The following is a 21,730-nucleotide window of genomic DNA, read 5'->3' as shown; positions in this document are numbered from 1 at the left end:
CCTCTCAGCCTCCCTCCCATGCTCATCAGGGCCCAAAGCCCAGAGTGTTATGACAGCAGGGGACAGTGCATCAGCATTAACCTGAGTGTGCACACACTCGCCTGGGCTGTGATAGCATACAGGCTTGACCCCAACCCCACTCCAAAATTAGAGCAGGTGCCAGGAGGGATCACACAGCGGGAGCAGACACCCCCTTGCGGCAGGGGAAGGGGAAACCTCCTGGGGCCTCAAGAGTACTGGGGGACTTTGGTTGGAACTGTGACCCGAGCAGCTTCAGTTGCATCTTTGGAGCTACTGTCCTGCCAACTCAGGAGGGCCAGGACTCCCTCTTGTCCCAGGCTCCCATCAGCTGCAAAGTGTGCATAGCCTCGGCAGTGCCCTCTCTCTGTGTTTCCCCATAGACGTGACAGGTGAGATACAGGTTCACAGCAGCTCTGGCCAACCCTGCAAAAACAAACCCCATCCTTCTGGGTCTGGTTTAATGAGCCCCAACTCCAGTTAAGTATACTGGAGGCTAACCGCAGGCAGTGAGGAGTGAGGCTGAGGCTTTGTAGAGGGTCCAGACCTGGGAGCGGGTCCCATTTAGCCATGAGAGGGTGTGGGTGGCACAGCTGGCTCCCTCAGGGACATGGGACACAGGCCTGGCTCAAAACTCTGCCAAGGTGGGGTGCCTCCAGGGGTGGATCGTGGTCCCCAGACCCAGCAATTAGGAACATCAGGCTCTGCGGTCACCCCTGTGGGGGGCAGATCTTGGAAATGCAGCCTCAGGAGGATTAGCACAGAACCTCCCTTCGAGACCCAGGACCTTGGCACTGTTAGTAGAGTGGGCACAGTGGCCCCATAGCTGTTCAGGTCATTGAACTGGGCATGATTTCTGCTTCCCAACCCAGACCCCTGTAGCTTGACCCCAGCTCTGCCAACCACCTCAAGCCCATCGTCTCCTCGGGGCCCCTCTTTGCCCATCCCTTTGTGCCCAACTGAGTTGCTCCTTGCAGGTGAAAAAATAAGGAAAAAACAGATGACTGAAGAGAAGTAAAGAATGGGTGGAGATCATTGACACACCCATAATCCCAGCACTTTGGGAGGCCAAGATCGGTGGATCACTGGAAGCCAGGAGCTCAAGACCAGCCTGGTCACCATGAAAAAACCCCGTCTCTACTACAAATACAAAAATTAGCAGGTTTGGTGCTTGGTGGCACTTGGCCCCAAAGGAAAGGATTGCAGTGAGCCCACATGGCACCACTGCACTGCAGCCTGAGTGAAAAAGCAAGATTTTGTCTCAAAAAAAAAAGCAAAGAGCAAGAATGGGTGGGAATTAGATGTTTTGGAGCTGAACCTTAATCACAGACGATGTAGTACTTCATTATTTTTCCATCAGTAACTCAATAACTAGAGATTTCTGATGTATAAATCGCTAAAACAAGTCAATCAAATACAGAGGACACCAGAAAGTTTTCATTGAGGTTCTTTATTTCTGATATTTCTGGGTAACCATCCTTGCAGGGATAACATGCTCGTCACTGTAGAACTTTAGCTTCTCTTTCTGACTCTGCAGGACACGGGTCCCAGAAGGTCTCATTGACTCTACCTCAACATTTTCCTCCAGTCTTGCCCTGGCTGTTACGTTGTTTCCATCACACTGAACACCTGTCTGGAGCAAAGAGTTCTGTGCTTCCTTTAAGTTGCATATGGCCTGGTCACAGTCATTCATGCCAGTAATCCCAGCACTTTAGGAGGCCGAGGCAGGAGAATCCCATGCGCCCAGCAGTTTGAGACCAGCTGGAGCAACATAGCGAAACTCTGTCTGAAACATTCTTTAATAAAAATTTTTTAATTATTAAAAAAGGAAATAAGAAAAAACAAAAATAACTTGCACGTACATACTAGATTTTAGTGTCCAGGTGCCTGAAAGAGAACTTTGGATGGATCTACCCCGCTAGGCACGCCTTCCCTAGCAGCAAAGATGGAACTCCAGTTCCTCAGACGGTGATGAGCCGCAGGAAGGGCAGGGGGCAGGGCCAATGAAGATCCTCCTGGGCTGCCTGACTTCCCTCAATGTCCGCATCAGCTCAGCCCGAAGTGGGGTGAAGATCTCCCAGTCGACATGAACCAAGGAATTCAAACTCTCGTCAGGGGCGGGATACATCTCCAGGCTTAACTTGCTCAGCCCACTGGTGTGGCCCAGCAGGTCCTTCAGGGCGTCCATAGACATGAAATTTCTGCCAAAGTAGAAGGTGGTGAGCTGGGAGCAGCGGCTCAGACCGGGAAGGATGTCACTGAGTTGGGAGTAGTGGATCTGACAGCCCTCCAAGATGAGGGTCTCGAGAGTGGCAGCAACTTTCTCTAGCAGAGCTCCGAGGGGTTCAAGACTGATGCGGAACAGCGGCACGTAGCTGAGATTCAGATGTTTTAGGTAACCGAGGCTTGGATACTGGGAGAGACACTTCACGTCCTCTTCCATTAGATAGCCACAAGTCAATTCCAAGTTCTCCAACGGGTTCTGGAGGCACCTGTGGAGATCAAGAAGTTAGTTCTGGGCAATGGTACCAGTTAGATGAAGATGGTGGGGAATAACTTAAAGGGAAATGCCTGCTTCACCCAAACACAAGTTTATTCCCATCACGTGATGATGGACCGCATGCAAGCTGCTGTGTGATGAGGACTCTAATCATTCAGGATAGTCCCATTTTAGGCTCAGCCCTTTCACCATTGCTTGTGTGATTGGTTCAAAGTTGCAAAATCTCTAAAACCTTGTTTCTTTTAGCAGAAAACTTCATATCTGAGCCACAGGTACCCAGTGGGAGATATGCACAAAGAACTCAACTGAGCAAGGTCTAGGGACATCAGCTAGGGTTACCTGCCGGCAGGGGCTCCCGGACATGCCTGCATCTGCAAACCACCTATCACTTTTTACCACTCACGCCTACTCCCTCACCCTCCGTCCTGGAAACACTCATTTCCCATGTCAATTACCTTTCCTGGGGTTCAAAACAACCTTTTACAGGCAAGGAATTAGAGACAGGATCATTTGTCATCACTAAGCTTCTACTGTGACATGCTCAGGTTTGATGCACCTTCCCTCCTTTCATACCCTCCTCTGTTACCTCTTTTACATCATATCAACTTGAAACACACTTTGTAACAAGAAATTCACACGCTCACCCTCAGTAGAACTGAAATCCCCACTAACTAAATTATACATGATATCCCTCTCTAGCCTCTACCCCAGGTGACCCCGCTGCCTTTATTGGAGCGATACTGTGATAGCCACTCCAGGACATGCAGCACTGAATGGGACATGTATTCACCTTCTGGTGTCCCCTTCACTGTGACATTACCACTGACTGGCACACAGTACATGCCTTCCAGTGTTTGCTGTAACAAAACAAGGCCGTGCTGTGGTCTGCAGAGAAAGTGCGCGATCCCTTCTCACCTGATCAGCTGTTCCAGGTGCCCACAGAAGAAGGTGACCAATTTTATTTTAAGCAACTGGAGGTGTTCCAGCCTGAGGAACACAGAGCTGAATTTGGCGACTAACCGTCCCTCGAGGTCATTGTCTGACGTGTAATGATGGCACCTGGAGAAAATGAGTTTGCGAAGATTCTTCATCTCCTTCAGGTAACAACGAAGCTTTCTTATCAGATGCGGCCAAGACATGTTGCGGATTTCCAGCTCCTGAATACTATTCAGGTGGATTATTTTCAATGACTTTCTGAGATATTTAATCGGCGTTAGATAATTCACCAGCTTACTACAGCACAGGTGTACTGAACCTCTCCTTTGGTAAACCCACCGAAAGAGGTATCTCAGGCACTCATCCTGGGGTATTTCCTTGAGGCAGACGTCTATGAACACCTTTAAGGGCTGGTGCTCTCCTGTACTTGGACAGTCCTCTGCTGTCTGCCTCTTACTCGTGGCCTCTGGGGAGCAGGGCAGGGCCCAGGCTCCAGGCCATATGGCCCAGAAATTCTCATCAACATCCCGCAAATCCAGCACTTCAAGTGTCCACCTCCTGTGGGTAAAGTAAGGGAGAGGCTCAGAATTTAGAAGGACCCATCCCTGACCTTTGCTTTCATTCTCATCCCATTAATCAGCTGCTCCTGTCCTCGGTGCTCCCTCTTCTCTCTCTGTCTTTCTCGATTCCTTTTCCCTATTGATTCTGACTGGTCCCCACTTCCAGTCCCTTTGCCTTCCACTGGGTAAAGTGAGGTTTCTGTTCCCACAGTGGACCCTGTATGAGGAGCAGTCCTTTCTCTGAGGATCTGGACAATGGCCAAAGCCTCCCTGAGCTTCCTCACCAGCACCATCAGAAGACTCTGGGCCACTCTTGGGCTCCGCCTGACCCTGCTGTTCTTTCCCTGGACACCTGAGCCCTATCTACCAGCCCTCTTGGGCCACCTCACCTGGGGCGATCCTTCTGTGTGAGCACCATATGAAGCCCTTCCAGCAATGCTTTTAAGGTCTCCAGATGAAGCGTCTTCATGAGCGATCCCAGAGGGAGATGGGTGAAGGGCCAGGCCTGCACCATCACCGTCAGAGCCTTGAAGTGTCTCCTGCTGAAGGCCTCCATGAAGAGTGGGAGATAGAGCACCCTGGGCAGCTCCTCCATGGCAGAGACGGTCAAGGCCTGGTCTCTCAGCAGGCTCTGCCCTGCCAGCTCCAGGAGTCTGGGTAGGGCCTGGATGCTCATCCTGATGGATTTGCAAGGAAAACACTCTAGAAGACAAACCCAGGGAAAACACATCACTCTCGGAGCAAACACAATCACCTCGTCTTCTCCTAGGACCATATCCTTGCTCTGGTAGAGGTAGAAAAATTACCAGTTTACCCCAATTCCACTCTGCACTTTGTGGCCTCAAGTCTATATTTTTGCTGCTGCTGGTACCAGGAAGAATGTCTTCCAAACACCAAGGAGGGAGGGGTGAAGGAGACCACTGGCCCATTAATTTTCATCCATTGCTCCACTGAATCCCAGAACCACCGGACAGCGTCACTGAGGATCCTGAAAGCTAAGTTCTACCTCTTTGAGGAAAAATGTCTTGTCACTTACCACCCTAAGCAATGAGAATGACAGTATCCTGTGGCCCCAGACAGCCTACATTCTCAGCTCACACCATGAACATGCTGGGGGAACACTAAAGGGACTCCCTAAAATCAATGCCATTATTTTTTATCTTGAAAGTTTTCAACCAGAAAGGGACCGGGTGCTGTGACTCATGTCTGAAATCCCAACACTGCTGGAAGCCAAGGCAGGCAGATCACTTGAGATCAGGAGTTCGAGAACAGCCTGGCTTACATGAAACCCTGTCTCTACTAAATACAAAAAAAATTAAGAATCGTATGACTCCAGAAGGCAGAGGTTGCAGTGAGCTGAGATCGCAGCACTGCACTCCAGCGTGGGTGACAGAGTTAGATTCTGACTCAAAGAGAAGCAAATTGATTAATTAATTAATTTAAATATTAGCCAGGCATGGTGGTGCATGACTGTAATCCTAGCTACTCTGGAGACAGAGGAAAGAGAATCACTTGAACTCCAGAGGCAGAGTTTTCAGTGAGCCCAGCTCAGGGCCTGCACTCAACCCTGGGTGAAAGAGTGAGACTCCATCTCAGAAAAAAGGAAAAAACTTCACTGGAACTGTGAAAGTGGTGTGATGGTATTCTACAGCATTTGGAAGGTACGTATAGAAATACTAACTGTAGCTGGGCGTGGTAGCTCACTCCTGTAATCCCAGCACTTTGGGAGTCTGAGGCGGGCAGACCACTTGAGGTCAGGAGTTTGAGACCAGCATGGCCAACATGGCGAAACTAAAAATACAAAAATGAGCTGGGCATGGTGGTGAGTGCCTGTAATCCAAGCTACTCAGGAGGCTGAGGCAGGAGAATCTCATGAACCCGGGAGGCAGAGGTTGCAGTGAGCTGAGATCGCCCACCCCATGGCACTCCAGCCTGGGCAATAGAGGGAAACTCCATCGCAAAAAAAACAAAAACCAGAAACTGTAAAAGGGGTATGATGCTATTCTAGAGCATTCTAACTCTAAGATGAAGGTTCCAATACACATCGCTTCCACATATTCACAATTACCCACTTTTGGACAGATCCTAGGGGCAAAGATAAATCCCGTGATCTCAGCAAAACTCCATTCTGGAGATCGGTGTGTGGGATGCCTTTAAGGATTTTATGAAAATGAAAGCACACTTGGAGAATCACAATAACACCAAGTCTATGAACTGTTACTGAAGGCACAAAAACAAATAACTGCAAATGTCAAGAAATAAAAATTCAGTTAACTGCAAATTTTTTTTTTTTTTTTTTTTGAGACGGAGTCTCGCTCTGTCGCCCAGGCTGGAGTGCAGTGGCCGGATCTCGGCTTACTGCAAGCTCCTCCTGCCTCAGCCTCCCGAGTAGCTGGGACTACAGGTGCCCGCCACCTCGCCCGGCTAGTTTTTTGTATTTTTTTTAGTAGAGACGGGGTTTCACCGTGTTAGCCAGGATGGTCTCGATCTCCTGACCTCGTGATCCACCCGTCTCGGCCTCCCAAAGTGCTGGGATTACAGGCTTGAGCCACAACTGCAAATTTTAATAAATTTTTTTAAAAACTGCTTTGATAAGAATTTTAAAATGACAAAAACCAAGCACAAATCACAATTTGAGTGATGAAGACAAAACTACATTTAGAGGAAAAATGAAAGCCCAAATTTGTTCATCTCACGAAACAGACAGGAAAATATTCTGTGCCACCTGGGGCTGCGTGTCTCCATCCCTGACTGGCTGGCTGCAGATCAGACGGGCATGACCCTACGAAGGTGGTGACTTACCAGAGCTGGACTCACTTTGCAGAGTTCTGGGACCTCTCAGAGAACCAAGCAGTAGCTCCAGGGCTGTGCATCTCTTCTGTGCACCCTCAGGAGCTTTTATGGACCTTTCTAACCCCACCCTTCCCTTCTCAATCACCAGCTTCCAATCAGAAAATGATACCTGATTAGATCTTGTAGTTCCACCCAGTTAATCCGGATTGAGTTTTCAGCTTTCTTCTGGCTGATTGAATTAGATACACATTTATGAAAGTGAAAGAATCAATAATAGAGTAAAAGTCCAAAAGTCATTCGTTCATTTATTCTCCAAACACTGATGAAGTTTGGCTAGTAGATGACTTTCATAGTGAAGTAGGGAAAGGATTAATCTGTTCCTAATATTAGACAAAACAAAACAAAACTGAAGGTGTCCTTATTGGAAGATGTTTGACCGCAGAGAAATTATCAGAACGTTTCAGAATTAAAACAGCTTGAAGAAGATAGTGATGTCATTCCCAAAAAAACAGAATAAAAAGCTGTGTATATTCAACGGTTGCCTGGGTTTTGTGCTGTCTAACATAGCAGATCATACGCACATTCCAGTAGAAGAAAGGAACCACTGAGGGTGTGATCCATCTCAAGCCTAAGTCAAGGCTTCACTGAAGGAAATCAGGAGCTTTTATGGACCTTTCTAACCCGACCCTGTGGGGTGACCAAGTGAGGTGGGGACTGAGAAGAATGGGTCGATGTGTTCTGATGGGACCCTGGAAGGGAACGAAGACAATATAAAATATGGCGATTATCTTGTGGGCATCTAGATGTCGGGACTGAAGGTCTTTTGTCTAGATTGAGTTGATTGATTGATTGATTGACTGATTGATTGATTTTGAGACAGGGCCTCGTGTGTCACCCAGGCTGCAGTGCAGTGGCAAGATTTTGGCTCACTGCAGCCTCGACCTTCTGGGTTCAAGTAGTTCTCCCACCTCTGCCTCCCAAGTAGCTGGGATTACAGGCGCACTCCACCATGCCCACTAATTTTTGTAATTTTAGTCGTGATGGGGTTTCATCATGTTGGCCCGGCTGGTCTCGACCTCTTGACCTCAAGTGATCTGCCTATCTCGGCCTTCCAAAGTGCTGAGATTACAGGCTTCACCCAGCCTAGAGTGAGTTCAGAAATTAAAAGGGGAATCATCAAAAGAGACAGTGCAGACTCTTAAACCATAACGTTGGCTTTGAGGACACGGGGCAGGCACAGTCTTGGCCCTACTAGAAGGTAAAGTGTGTTTATTCACAAAAATGATGGGCTCCGCTCAGAAAACCAGCTTGTGAAGATGGAATCTGAGAATGTGAGCTGGGGCAGAGGCCAGAGAGAAGCCATGTGGCCAGACCTGGGAAGGGAGACTTTTCCAAGCTGGAAGCCACAGAGGAAGAAACTGTGGGCTCTACAGGATGTGAGAGAGAAATGAATGAGGGTTCATGTGTCCTGGTCATGGCGCTGTCATCTGGAAACATTTCCTTTAGACTCTGGGATCTTCCCACAGTGGAGCATTTCCCAGAGAAATGTCAGCCCCGGTCATTTTCCAGGACCTTCATCCAAATCTGAATCTCACCGACACCCTTCCTACTCTAATTTGATAATTCATGTTTCCTCCTTCTTAGAGTCCTTTCCTGTCCCTAATATTGAACATAGAGATTCTTATCAGGGTGTCACCATTAGGCCTACACAGAAAACTCAGGACTAGGCACAGTGGCTCATGCCTGTAATGTCAGCACTTTGGGAGGCCAAGGTAGGCGGACCACGAGGTCAGGAGATAGAGATGATTCTGGCTAATGCAGTGAAACCCCCTCTCTACTAAAAATACAAAAAATTCGCTGAGCATAGTGGCAGGTGCCGGCACTCCCAGCTACTCAGAAGGCTGAGGCAGGAGAATCGCTTGAACCTGGGATGTGGAAGTTGTGGTGAGCTGAGATGGCGCCACTGTCCTCCACCCTGGGTGACAGCGTGACACTCTGTCTCAAAAAAGGACGAAAGAAAAAGCAAGCAATCGAACAAGAAAGAAAGAAAGAACCCAACCTGAGGCCTCTAATCCCAGCACTTTGGGAAGCCAAGAAAGGCAGAGTGCTAGAGCTCAGGAGTTTGTGAGGAACATGGGCAATGTGGCGAAACCCTGTCTCTAATGAAAATACAAACTATTAGCCGGGGGTGGCAGTATGCACCTGTAGGCCAGGCTGCCCGAGAAGTTGAGGTGGGAGGATCACCTGAGCCCAGTGGGGCTTCTACTTCCCAGTCCCACTTTGTAAACCTGAGGCTGAGAGTGAGCTCAGCACCAAGAATGGTTGTGAGAATCTCTGTTGACTGAGCATCCACAAGGCACAACAGACGGCTGGTACCGACCATCCCGGACCTCAGCTCTCCTTCATGGAGAATCTAAGGCCCATTGCTATTTTCCCCATTTTTAACCTGGTAAACCTGAGACTTGACCAGAGAAAAACCTGCCCATGTTCTGGCAGCAGATGATTGGCAGACCCCTCAGGTGAGGGGCTCAGTAGAACCCCCAAGGTGTTCAACAACCTAAATGTTGGAAAGAACTGACTGACTTCCCATTCCTGCCCATTTCAGGGGGCCCAGCAGCACCCCCAGGACCCCAGCAAGAATCCTGCACTTGGGGACTTTTCTACCATGCCCTGTCGCCTGTTCTTCTCAAGGTGCTCATCTGCTGCCCAGCTCAGAGCAGCCTTTGAAGCCCATCTCAGGAAATGACCTGACCTATTCTCCAGTCCCAGAATCCTCACTGGGATTCCAAAGCTCCTACGAGGACCTTGCTCAAGTTCTCTAGAATATACCTGAGCATCTGTTTTCTCCCCCAGCCTGAGCTGATGGGGCCGGCGTCACTTTATGCATCCCAAGGACATCAGCCCATCTCTATTTTCCCCAATTTATATTGACCGATTTTGGTGAACATGGCAAGGCATAAAGCAGAGGGCTCCACAGCGGCTGCTCCGGGGACCTAGAGAGGCACCCTGGATTTCTGGGTGGTGACACTGCCTGGCTTGCAGAGGAAGACCTGACCCCTCTGGTCTTCCAAGGCTGCCAGGATGATGGCAGAGCCTAGGACAGGTCCCCAGTGCAGGGGCCATCCCTTCCCAGGTCCCCCTGGCCCAGCCTTAGAGCTGACAAGGCTGCACCTGGAATGCCCGAGAAGTTGAGGTGGGAGGATCACCTGAGCCCAGTGGGGCTTCTACTTCCCAGTCCCACTTTGTAAACCTGAGGCTGAGAGTGAGCTCATTTTTTTGTCCAAGTCAGGTCTCTTCTTAGCCTTAGGTGAGGTTTTTTTCAGGTGGGTGCTATGGAAGAACCCCAGGCCATGGGCATCACTGCCATGACCACGTGGTATGCATGTGTGTGTGTGTGTGTGTGTGTGTGTGTGTGTGTGTGGCCACCTAGAAAGGCAAAACTCTAGCTGTCAGAGCTGATTCCATGGAAGATAAAAGTATAACATCCCATGTCCCTGGTAGGACAACTTCCTCTAGGAGTCCTGCAAGAAGATGTGGGACCTGTGGCCAAGAGGTCCCTGAGTAAAAGCCCTCAATTGAGGATAATGTGTAACGTTGAACTTTAGACCCTGAGGACTCTATAGCCTTCCCACACTGTTGCAGTGGAGCCGGCACTGACTCCCAGGCACAGTAGCCCAGAGAGATCTTGGGAGGGAGGTAAACCTGCTGGGGCCTCAGGGCTCAGAAAAAGCCCTGGACCTACCACCCAGTCACGCCTCTCCCACTCCCAAGTGCCGAGCTTCAGTATCGGCCGTCTCCAGAGGTTCAACACAGACCTCAAGAGGTGTGTCCCGTGCCAAGTCGTACTGCACCATACCAGCCACCCATGGCGGTGGTGTTTAATCCTACATCACCACCTAGTGGACAAGGTAGTACACTGCATGAAATCATTGATAAAGCCGGAAAACAGGGAGCTCTTGAGGCATGGCAGTTCCCGGTAATTTTACAACCAATACTGGCCGGGAAAGGGAGGCAAGCAGGAGCGTCTGTCCACACTGAGGCTAGATATGAATCTTTCACCATGAAAATGTTAAAAGATATGAAGGAAGGAGTTAACAAGATGGACCCAACTCCCTTATGTGAGAACATTATTAGATTCCATTGCTGATGGAAATAGACTTTTTCCCTACGACTGGGAAATTTTGGTTAAATCTTCCCTTTCACCCTCTCAGTTCCTACAATTTAAAACCTGGTGGATTGATGGAGTACAAGAACAGGTACGAAAAAATCAGGCTACTTATCCTGCTGTTAATATAGATGCAGATCAATTGCTAGGAACAGGTTCAAATTGGAGCACCATTAACCAACAATCAGTAATGCAGAATGAGGCTATTGAACAACTAAGGGCTATTTGCCTCAGCGCCTGGGAAAAAATTCAAGACCCAGGAACGGCTTGCCCTTCTTTTAATTCAATTAGACAAGGCTGTAAAGAGCCATATCCAGATTTTTGTGGCAAGGTTGCAAGATGCCGCTCAAAAATCTATTTCAGATGATAACGCCCAGAAAGTTACTGTAGAAATACTGGCTTATCGAAATGCAAATCCAGAATGTCAATCGGCCATAAAGCCATTTAAAGGAAAAGGTCCAGCAGGAGTTGATGTAATTACAAAATATGTGAAGACTTGTGATGGGATTGGAGGAGCTATGCATAAGGCAATGCTAATGGCTCAAGCAATGACGGGAGTCGCTTTAGGAGGACAAGTTAGAGCATTTGGGGGAAAATGTTTTAATTGTGGTCAAATCGGTCATCTAAAAAGAACTGCCCAGTCTTAAATAAACAGAGTAAAAATAAGGAGTCACCTGGCCTGTGTCCAAGACATGGAAAAGGAAAACATTGGGCTAATCAATGTCGTTCTAAATTTGATAAAATTGGGCAACTATTGTTGGAAAACGGGACGAGAGGCCAGCTTCAGGCCCCGCAACAAACTGGGGTGTTCACGATTCAGCCATTTGTTCCTCAGGGTTTTCAGGGACAGCAACCCCCACAGCAAATACCACCACTTCAAGGAGTCAGCCAATTACAACAGTGCAACAGCTGTCCCCTGCCACAGCGGGCAATGAAGCAGTAGATTTATGTTCTACTCAGATGGTTTCTTTACTCCCTGGAGAGCCCCCGCAAAAGATTCCTGCAGGAGTGTAAGACCCACTGCCAGAAGGGACAGTAGGCCTTATTTTAGGGAGATCAAGTCTAAATTTGAAGTGAGTCCAAATTCGTACTGAGGTAATTGATTCAGATTATAAAGGGGAAATCCAGTTAGTGTTCAGCTCCACTGTTCCCTGGAGTGAAAATCCAGGTGATAAAATTGCTCAATTACTGCTTTTGCCTTATATTAAAATTGGGGAAAACAAAACAGAAAGAACCTACCAAGCAAAAGAGCCTGATTGCTCAAAATCAGCGGACAAAGAGCTAGAAAATTCACTTAAAAGCAGTTTGAAGACAGGAGGTGGCGCAGATTTTGGGGGCTGTGCTGCTGCTGCCCAGGAGTGCCCTGCATGTGAATCCTAACCAACTCATATATTTGCCAAGCTGGGCTAGTCTGAGTCATCCTTTAATCTCTTGGCTCCTTTCCGGTTTGGCGGGGAAAATGATACAGTCCTGGTTTTTCTCGGAGCAAGCATGTTTTGGAATCGCACATCCTTAGAGGGCAGATAATAGTCAAGTGCCTGTGGGTGATGAGTGACCTTCCCGATGGTGAGAAACCTTACACAAAGGGCATCCGAGTGAGGACCCTGCTGAGGACTCAGGGCCTGGTGTTGTTAGGCAGGGACCTTGGGCGAGAGCCTCAGTTTTCCTGAAAAATGAGGATGGTGATGCCCACCACCTGTGTGACCCTGGTAGGATCCAATGAGATGGGGCAAGTTAAGGGCTTGGCATAGGGCCTGACACATAGGAAGAGTGAAATTAATGCATTTTTTTCCTCCTTTTTCCCTCCCAGCAGAAGCCCCCATGATTATTCATCCCTTGTTCTGAAAACTAAAAGTAAAATCCTAAGCTCCCCCTATGTACTGAACAGATTCCCTCTTGGTCAAGTGTGCCCACCAGAGAAACCTTTAAAACTGTTCCTGGCCATGGCGGGATGGGAGGTTAGACACGTCTCATTTTACTTCCTTCCTTTCATGGTTTAAACACAAAAGCTGACCAGCATTCATGTTAAAATAGAGATTATAAGGCTGACTGAATAGACTATTTAGGGTCATAAGATACCAAGTTATATACAGGACCTAAGGTCTTCCCAGGCAAGGGTTAAGTCAAGGGTCCCTACCCTTAAATAATTAACTATATACCTTTTTAATTACTATTATTATTATTTTTTTTTGAGGTGGAGTCTCGCTCTGTAGCCCAGACTGAAGGGTAGTGGCATGATCTTGGCTCACTGCAACCTCCGCCTCCCAGGTTCAAGCAATTCTCCTGCCTTAGCCTCCCGAGTAGCTGGGATTACAGGTGCCCACCACCACACCCGGCTAATTTTTTGTATTTTTAGTAGAGACAGGGTTTCACCATCTTGACCAGGCAGATCTTGAACTGCTGACCTCGTTATCCACCCACTGGGATAGTGGTGGGATTACAGGCAAGAGCCACTGCGCCCAGCGGAATGAACTACAGGGTTTTTCTCTTCCTCTAGCAGCTGAACAAGCACTGGCCCTAAGATAAGCAATATTGAAATGATCGCGGCTCATCCATCCCAGATTCCGACTAACCGACCCCCTGCTCCACATGCCATGACTCCAGCTTTCATTGGACAAGAGATTGATTCCAGTAACTTTCTCCGGATGAGAGACCTCTGGCCATTGACTGGTTCTGACCACTTGAAAGAGACTTAGCACACGAGCGTCTTCGTGTCTCTGATGCACCCTTTGATGTAGGGGGTATAGCTATAATGCACTGAAACGTGAAGTCTCGGTGCAGCGTGGTGGTTCACACCTGTAATCCCAGCACTTTGGGAGACTGAGGCAGGCAGATCACCTGAGGTCAGGAGTTCCAGACCAGGCTGGCCAACACAGTGAAACCCTATCTCTACTAAAAATACAAAAAGTAGCCAGGTGTGGCGACATGTACCTGTAGTCTCAGCTACTTGGCTGAGGCAGGAGAATCGCTTGAACCCGGGAAGCAAAGGATACAGTGAGCCGAGATGGTGCCATTGCACTCCAGCCAGGGTGACAGAGCAAGACTGTCTCAAAAAAGAAAAAGAAATGTGAAGTCTCTACCCCAAAGTGAACATGGGAGGTAAGCCACGTGTATGTTTATTCAGTATGCATGTGTAAGGTCTCCTTCATGAATACTCAGCCCATTTCATAACCTGTTGAGTGAGTATACTTGCTAGCCCACTCAGCATAAATTTCTGCCTCATCACTTCCTCCCTGGAAGTACCAGTGAAGGATCTTTTCTGAAAGCTGCACTTTCCAGCCTGAGGCATGGCCAGCCTGCAGGCCATAAGGTACAGAAATATATCTTTTTTTTTCTTTTTAAGTAGAGACAGGGTTTTGCTTTGCTGTCCAGGCTGGAACTCCTTGGCTCAAGTAATCCACCCACATCGGCTGGAATTACAAAGTGCTGGAATTACAGGCGTGAGCCACCTCCCTTGGCCTATAGAAATACACCTTTTTTTTTTTTTTTTTTTTTTTTTTAAGAGAGAGTCTCGCTCTTTGCCCAGGCTGGAGTTCAGTGGCACGATCTCGGCTCACTGCAGTCTCCGCCTCCCCGGTTCAAGTGATTCTCCTGCCTCAGCCTCCCGAGTAGCTGGGACTACAGGTGTCTGCCACAATGCCCAGCTAATTTTTTGTATTTTCAGTAGAGATGGGGTTTCACCATGTTAGCCAGATGGTCTCGATCTCCTGACCTTGTGATCCACCTACCTCGGCCTCCCAAAGTGCTGGGATTACAGGTATGAGCCACTGCGCCCGGCCTAGAAATATATGTTATAATAAAAAAGAGCCATGTGTGGTGTCTCATGCCTGTAATCCCAATACTTTGTAAGGCTAAGATTGAAGCACTGATTGAGCCTGGCAGTTCTAGACCAGTCCAGGTAATATAGAGAGACTCCAGCAACATGAGACCTCCAGTACATGTTGAATAGGAGTGGTCACGTGTAGATGCTCATCACAGCACTATTCACAATAGCAAAGACATGGAATCCACTGGAATGCCCATCAGTGGTGGACTGGATTAACAAAATGTGGTACATATACACCATGGAAACCTACACAGCCATAAACAAGAACAAGATAATGCTCTTTCACCAAGTCCTCTTCCTCCCTTTGCAGCAGCATGGATGAAACTAGAAGCCATTATGCTCAGCAAACTAAAGCAGGAACAGAAAACCGAACACCACACGTTCTCATTTATAAATGGGAGCCAAACATTAAGTATACATGACATAATAATGGAAACAATAGATGTCCAGAACTACTGGAGAGTGGAGGGTGGAAGCAGGGTGGGTATCAAAAAACTAGCAAAACTGGCTGGGCATGGTGTCTCACACCTGTAATCCCTGCACTTTGGGAGGCTGAGGCTGGTGGATCATTTGAGGTCAGGAGTTCAAGACCAGTCTGACCAACATAGTGAAACTCTTTTTTTTTTTTTTTTTGAGACGGCGTCTCGCTCTGTCGCCCGGGCTGGAGTGCAGTGGCCGGATCTCAGCTCACTGCAAGCTCCGCCTCCCGGGTTTACGCCATTCTCCTGCCTCAGCCTCCCAAGTAGCTGGGACTACAGGCACCAGCCACCTCGCCACCTCGCCCCGCTAGCTTTTTGTATTTTTTAGTAGAGATGGGGTTTCACTGTGTTAGCCAGGATGGTCTCGAACTCCTGACCTCGTGATCCGCCCGTCTCGGCCTCCCAAAGTGCTGGGATTACAGGCTTGAGCCACCGCGCCCGGCTGTGAAACTCTATCTCTACTAAAAACATAAAAACTTAGCCGGGCGTGGTAATGCAAATCTGTAGTCTCAGCTACTTGGCAGGCCAAGGTGGGATAATTGCTTGACCCTGGGAGGCAGAGGTTGCAGTGAGCTGAGATCAGGGCACTACACTCCAGCCTGGGTGACAGAGTAAGATGCTGCCTCAAAAAACAAAAAAAAAAAAAACAAACAAAAAAACTACCAAAATGATCTGATAGTTTGTCTATGATCTATAGAACAAACCTGCATCTGTCTTTCTGAAACTAAAATACAAGTGTGAAAACCTGTGATTTTCAGTGATTGGTTAGAGAGCTGACAAATCACCATCTCTTTAGAGTCACCGACTAGATTTTGGCTTTGTCATTTTGGGGAGGTCACGGTTTCCTGTTTGCTCTAGTTTGTTGTAGATACAGATCTATATTTTTGCACTGAAGGAAGAATGATTTGCTCCAGTTTTCTGTCTGGCTTGTTTTGATTTGGACTGAATACATTCCCTTGGTGAATCTTCACCACTAGGTTGCTGCTTTCTTCTTGTCTGCAGGTGGTGGCTTAAGCTCAGGTTTACCTAAGTTTTAGTAAACCACGAGAGTGCTGCCAGTCCCAAATGGGAAAAGTCCCAAAGAGATCTCATGGCAGTGTAGGAGTGCTAGCCAGGTCAAGCCCAGGTTTTCCTGTTTTTTGATAAGGAGAGAAGGGAGGCGATAGGAAGATCTCTCATTGAAATGAGTTAGTTTCCAAAACGATGTCTATTTCCATTAATGTGGGCTGGAAATATTTAGAATGTATTATCCACCTAAATGATTTTAGCAGTATTCTGAAAGAGAAATTGGACATCTTTACTGGACACAGTTACTTTAATTCAGTAAACCCCACCAGTCACCATGAGGACAGGTCAGTGCCCTGGTTTTCCTGTTTTTTGATAAGGTGTTACAGGAAGGTCTCTCACTGAAATGACTTCATTTCCAAAAGGATGCATATTTCTATTGATGTGGGCTAGAAATATTTAGAATGTATTATCTACCTAAATGATTTTAGCATTTTTCTAAGAGAAATTGGACATCTTTACTAGACATAATTACGTTAATTCAGTAAAACCCACTAGCCACCATGAAGACAGGCAAAGGTTGGTGATGCCATGAGGCTCCCGCTAATACACACTATGGCCATTCCCTTCCAAGGCAGGGGGCCGCACCTTTGTGCAGTGAAGCCCTTTCCTGACATGGCCAATGATCAGGAACAGATTCTCCCGGATCTGCCCATGAGGAGTGAACAGGGTCTCAGTATCCAGGGTGCAGTGAGGGCCCCTGACAAGAAGAAGGGTGACTCAATGGCTCATCATCACTGCCCACACAGAATGGTCCAGGTCCCAGGCATGCATCTTTTGTGGATGAACCCGGTGAACAACCACAGGAGAAAGTAAGGAACAGATGACTGGAGAGGTAAAGAATGGCCATAAATGAATCAAAATAATCAAAGTTTAGGCCAGGCACAGTGGTTCACGCCTGTAATCCTAGCACTTTGGGAGGCTTCCTTGAGGTCACTTGAGGTTAGGAGTTTGAGACCAGTCAGGCCAACACAGTGAGACCCCATCTCTACCAAAAATACAAATTCCCTTGAACCTGGGAGTTGGAGGCTGCAGTGAGGCAAGATCGCATCACTGCACTCCAGCCTAGGTGACAGAGCAAGACTCCATCTTAAAAAAAAAAAAAAAGCAGGTCAGGCTCGGTGGCTCATGCCTGTAGTCCTAGCACTTTGGGAGGCCAAGGTGGGCAGATTACTTGAGGTACGGAGTTCAAGACCAATCTGACCAACATGAAAAACCCCGTTTCTATTAAAAATACAAAATTAGCCAGGCATTGTGGTGCCTGCCTATGATCCCAGCTACTCGGGAGACTGAGGCAGGAGAATCGCTTGAACCTGGGAGGTGGAGGTGCGGTGAGCCAAGATCACGGCATTTCTCTCCAACTTAGGCAACAAGAGCGAATCTCTAAAACAAAAAAAGACAAAAACAAAAACAAAAAGAAAAGAAAAGAAAAAACAACAACAAAACGAAGTTTATTTGGATTCCTTTATTTCCTGCAGATGAACCTAAATCACAGATGAACTAGCATCTCTTTTTTAAATTCATCAGTAGCTAAAGATTTCTGATGTATCAGTCGCTAATACAGGCTAATCAATCATGAAGGACAGCAGAGAGTTTCCATTTAGGTTCTCTTTACTTCCGAAATCTCTTTGTATCCATCCTTGCTGAGATAACTCCCTCACTCTAGAACTTCAGGTTCTATTTCTGACTGTCTAGGACACAGGTCCCTGAGTCTCATTGACTCCATTCAACCTTTTTCCCAGTGCTGCCCCCTACTGGTTTTTGTTTTTTTGTTTGTTTGTTTTTTCCACTCACAGGAAGCACATGCCTGAAACAAAGGATTCTCTGCTCCGTTTATAACGCACCTATAGAACTGGCACAGCGGCTCTTGCCTGTAATCCCAGAATCTTGGGAGGCCAAGCAGGAGGCTCGCTTGAGTCTAAGAGTTTGAGAACAGCCTGGACAACATGGGGAAACCCTGTCTCAAATTTTTAAATAAAACTTGTAAAATAAGGAAAAAGAAAAATAAAAGGCATCTGTGTCCCAGATTCTAGTTTCCAAGTGCCTGGAGAAAAAGCTTTTTATACCTCCACCGCACTAGGCAGGGCTTCTCCAGAAGCAAAATCTGAGCTCCAGTTGCTCAGTGGACGATGTGCCACAGCAAGGGCAGGAGACGGGACCAAAGAAGATCCTGTTGGGCTGCCTTACTTCCCTCAGTAGACGCATCAGCTCAGCCTGAAGTGGGGTGAGGAGCTCCCAAACGACACGACCCCTGTTGTCAAGACTCTCCCGAGGGGCAGGATATGTTTCCAGGCTCAACTTGCTCAGCCTGCCTGTGTGACGTAGCAGGTCCTTCAGAGTATCCATGGAGGTGTCATTGTCGTGAAAGCAGAAAGTGGTGAGGTTGGAGCAGCGACTCAGGGCAGGCAGGATGACCCTGAGTTTGGAGTTCCCAATCCCACAGTCCACTAAGAAGAGGGTCTGAAGAGTGGCAGCAACTTTCTCTAGCAGAGCTCGGACGGGCTCAAGACGGATGAAGCGCAGCACGCCGTGACTCAGATTCAGCTGCTTCAGTTGACTGAGACTTGGGTAGTGGGGCAGACACTTCAAGTCCTCTTCCTCTAGGAAGCCATAAGTTAATGCCAACGTCTCCAACGGGCTCTTGAGGCACCTGGAGAGAGCCAGAAGTTAGTTCTGGGCAATGGTACCAGTTAGAGGAGGGTGGCGGAAAATAACCTCAAGGGAAGAGCCTGGTTCACCCAAACACAAGTTTGTTCTCATCATCTAATCACGGTCCTCCTGCAAGGTGCTGCCTGGTGAGGACTCTGATCATTCAGGGGCAGTCCCATTTTAGGCTCAGTCCTTTCACCATCACTCGTGTGATTGGTTCAAGGCCACAAAATATCTAACGCCTCTTTTCTTCATCGTCCAGCAGAAAACTTCATCTCTGGGCCAGGGGAGCCCAGTGGAAGACATGCCCAAAGAACGGACCTGAGCAAGGTCTAGGGACATCAGTTAGGGCTGCCTGCCTTCAGAGGTTTCCTGACATGGCCACATCTGCAAACCACCTATCTCTTTGTACCACTCTCATGCCTGCTCCCTCACCTCCGTCCCAGAAGCATGCGTTTCCCGTGTCAATGACCTTTCCTGGAGTTCAAAACAACCTTTTACAGACAGGGAATTAGAGACAGGATCATTCATGTTCACTAAGCTGTGAGGACAAAGCGTCTTCTGTGAAACACACAGGTTTGATGCACTTTCTCTTCTTTTATACCCTCCTTTCTGTTGCCTCTTTTTTTGTTTTTATCATGTTAACTTTAAACACACTTCCTAATAAGGAATTCACAAAAGCATCCTCACTAGAGCTGAACCCCCCACTAACCAGCTCCCTACACGATGTCCCTCTCTGTAGCATCTGCCCCCGGTCATCCCTCTGCCCTTACTGGAGCGATCCTGTGATACCCACTTCAGGATATAGAGCACCAAACAGGACAATGCATTCTAGTGTCCCCTTCCCTGTGACATCGCCAGTGGCTGGCACACAATAGACGCCCACTAGTGTTTACTATAACCAAAAAAGGCTGTGCTATGGCCCACAGAGAAAGCTCACCATCCTTCCTCACCTGATCAACTGGTCCAGGTAGCCTTTGAAGAAGCAGACCCTTCTTATATAAAGCGTCTGGAGGTAGTCCAGCCTGCGAAACACAGAGCTGAATTCAACAACTAACTGTTCTTTGCTGTCAGGCCTTGGCAGGTAATAATGACAGCCATCGGAGACAAAGAGTTTGCGAAGATTCCTCATCTGGCTCAGGTAACGGCTAAACTCTATCAAACATGACCAGCACATGTTCCAAATTTCCAACACTTGGATACTGTCTGGGTATACTGTTTCCAATATGTTTCTGAAATTTAGAATGCACGTTGAATAATTCACCACCTTAGTACAGCACAGGTGTACTGAACCTCTTCTGTGCTGGACCCACCCAGAGAGGTAGCTCAGACCTTCATCCAGGGATTTTTCCTTGAAGCAAACATCCATGAACACCTTCAAGGGCTGCTTCTCTCCTGTCCTTGGACAGTCCTCCACTGTCTGCGTCTTACTCATGGCCTTTGAGGAGCAGGACAGGGGCCTGGCTCCAGCCCATACGGTCCAGAAATTCTCATCAACATCCCGCAAATCCAGCACTTGCAGTTTCCACCTCCTGTGAGTCACATGGGGAAAAGCTCAGAATGTAGGCAAGGACCCACCCCTGACCTGGGCTTTCACTCCACATCCAGGACCTCAGCTGCTTTTGTCCTCAGTGCCCCTCCTTCTTTCTCTTCTCCATCCCTTTCCCCCTTGGATTCTGCCTGGTCCCCACTTCTAGTGCCTTCACCTTCCACTGGGAGGAAGCAGGTTCCTGTTTCCTCAGTGGACCCTGCATGGTGAGCAGTCCTTTCCCAGAGGAGCTGGGCCATGGCCAAGAACTTTCCCAGGTTTCTCACGGGCACCGTCAGAAGCCCCTGGGCCACCCTCAGGCTCCCAATTTTTCTGACCCAGCTGTTTATTCCCTGGACACCTGGGCCCTCTCCACCTGGGTCACTCACCTGGGGCGAACCTTTTGGGCAAGCAGGCAATCAATCCCATCCACTACATAATGTAAGATCTCCAGATCAGGCGTCTTCATCAGGGACCCCAGAGGGAGGCGGGGGAAGGGCCAAGCCCGCACCATCACCTTCAGAACCTCGCAGCGTCTCCTAATGAAGGCCTCTACAAACAGCAGGGGGAAGAGCTCCCTGGGTAGCTCCTCCAGGACGGAGATGGCCAAGGCCTCTTCCCTCAGCAGGCTCTGCCCTGCCAGCTCCAGTAGTCTGGGTGGGGTCTGGAGGTTCATCCTGATGCAAATCTGCAAGAAAACAAATCCAGAGAAAAGACAAACTTCTCAGGCCAGTCCTCTCACACCCTGACTTCTCCTAGGGCAGAAATCACTACTCTGGCAGGTGTGAAAGGGTCCTTAGTTTACCCCAATTCCATTCTGCAATAATTGGCCACAGAGACATAGTTCTGCCCTTCTGGTATCAGGAAGAGTGTCTTCCAACCTCCAAGGAGCAGGCAAGACCACTCCTACTTCATGAATTTTCATTCATTGCTCCCCCCAACTTTATTAGCTCTGGGAAGTGTTACCAAGGATCTCCAAAGCTCAGCTCCTTTTTTGAGAAAAAAATGTCTTCTCAATTTAAGGGTCTAAAACAATGGTCATGTGGCTGGGCTTAGTGGCTCACAACTGTAGTCCCAGCACTTTGGAGGCCAAGGTGGGCGGCTCACTTGAGGTCAGGAGTTAGAGTTAGGAGTTAGGAGTTGTTGGCCAGCCTGGCTAACAAGGTAAAACCCAGTCTCTGCTAAAAATACAAAAAGTAGCCAGGCATGGT

The 21,730-nt window shown here is 48.2% G+C and overlaps 2 protein-coding genes across 2 annotated transcripts; both read right to left on the bottom strand.

Moving 5' to 3' along the window:
• Nucleotides 1-1,315: 1,315 nt before the first annotated feature.
• PRAMEF14 (PRAME family member 14) lies at nucleotides 1,316-6,878 on the bottom strand. The gene is made up of 4 exons (XM_011939933.1): nucleotides 6,817-6,878; nucleotides 4,404-4,716; nucleotides 3,434-4,012; nucleotides 1,316-2,510 (listed from the first exon to the last, which is right to left on the bottom strand). Exons 2-4 carry the CDS (start codon nucleotides 4,688-4,690, stop codon nucleotides 1,952-1,954), a joined length of 1,425 nt encoding a protein of 474 aa, XP_011795323.1. The 5' UTR covers nucleotides 4,691-4,716; nucleotides 6,817-6,878; the 3' UTR covers nucleotides 1,316-1,951.
• A 10,904-nt stretch (nucleotides 6,879-17,782) lies between these two features.
• LOC105510253 (PRAME family member 22-like) lies at nucleotides 17,783-21,241 on the bottom strand. The gene is made up of 3 exons (XM_011939932.1): nucleotides 20,909-21,241; nucleotides 19,945-20,523; nucleotides 17,783-18,992 (listed from the first exon to the last, which is right to left on the bottom strand). The coding sequence occupies exons 1-3, from the start codon at nucleotides 21,193-21,195 to the stop codon at nucleotides 18,419-18,421; spliced, it is 1,440 nt and encodes a 479-aa protein (XP_011795322.1). The 5' UTR covers nucleotides 21,196-21,241; the 3' UTR covers nucleotides 17,783-18,418.
• Nucleotides 21,242-21,730: the final 489 nt, after the last annotated feature.

This window comes from Colobus angolensis, unplaced genomic scaffold (assembly GCF_000951035.1).
Source record: "Colobus angolensis palliatus isolate OR3802 unplaced genomic scaffold, Cang.pa_1.0 Scaffold185, whole genome shotgun sequence".
NCBI lineage: Eukaryota > Metazoa > Chordata > Mammalia > Primates > Cercopithecidae > Colobus > Colobus angolensis.
The sequence above is the reverse complement of the archived record's forward strand: the minus strand, read 5'-3'. Positions and strand labels throughout refer to the sequence as shown.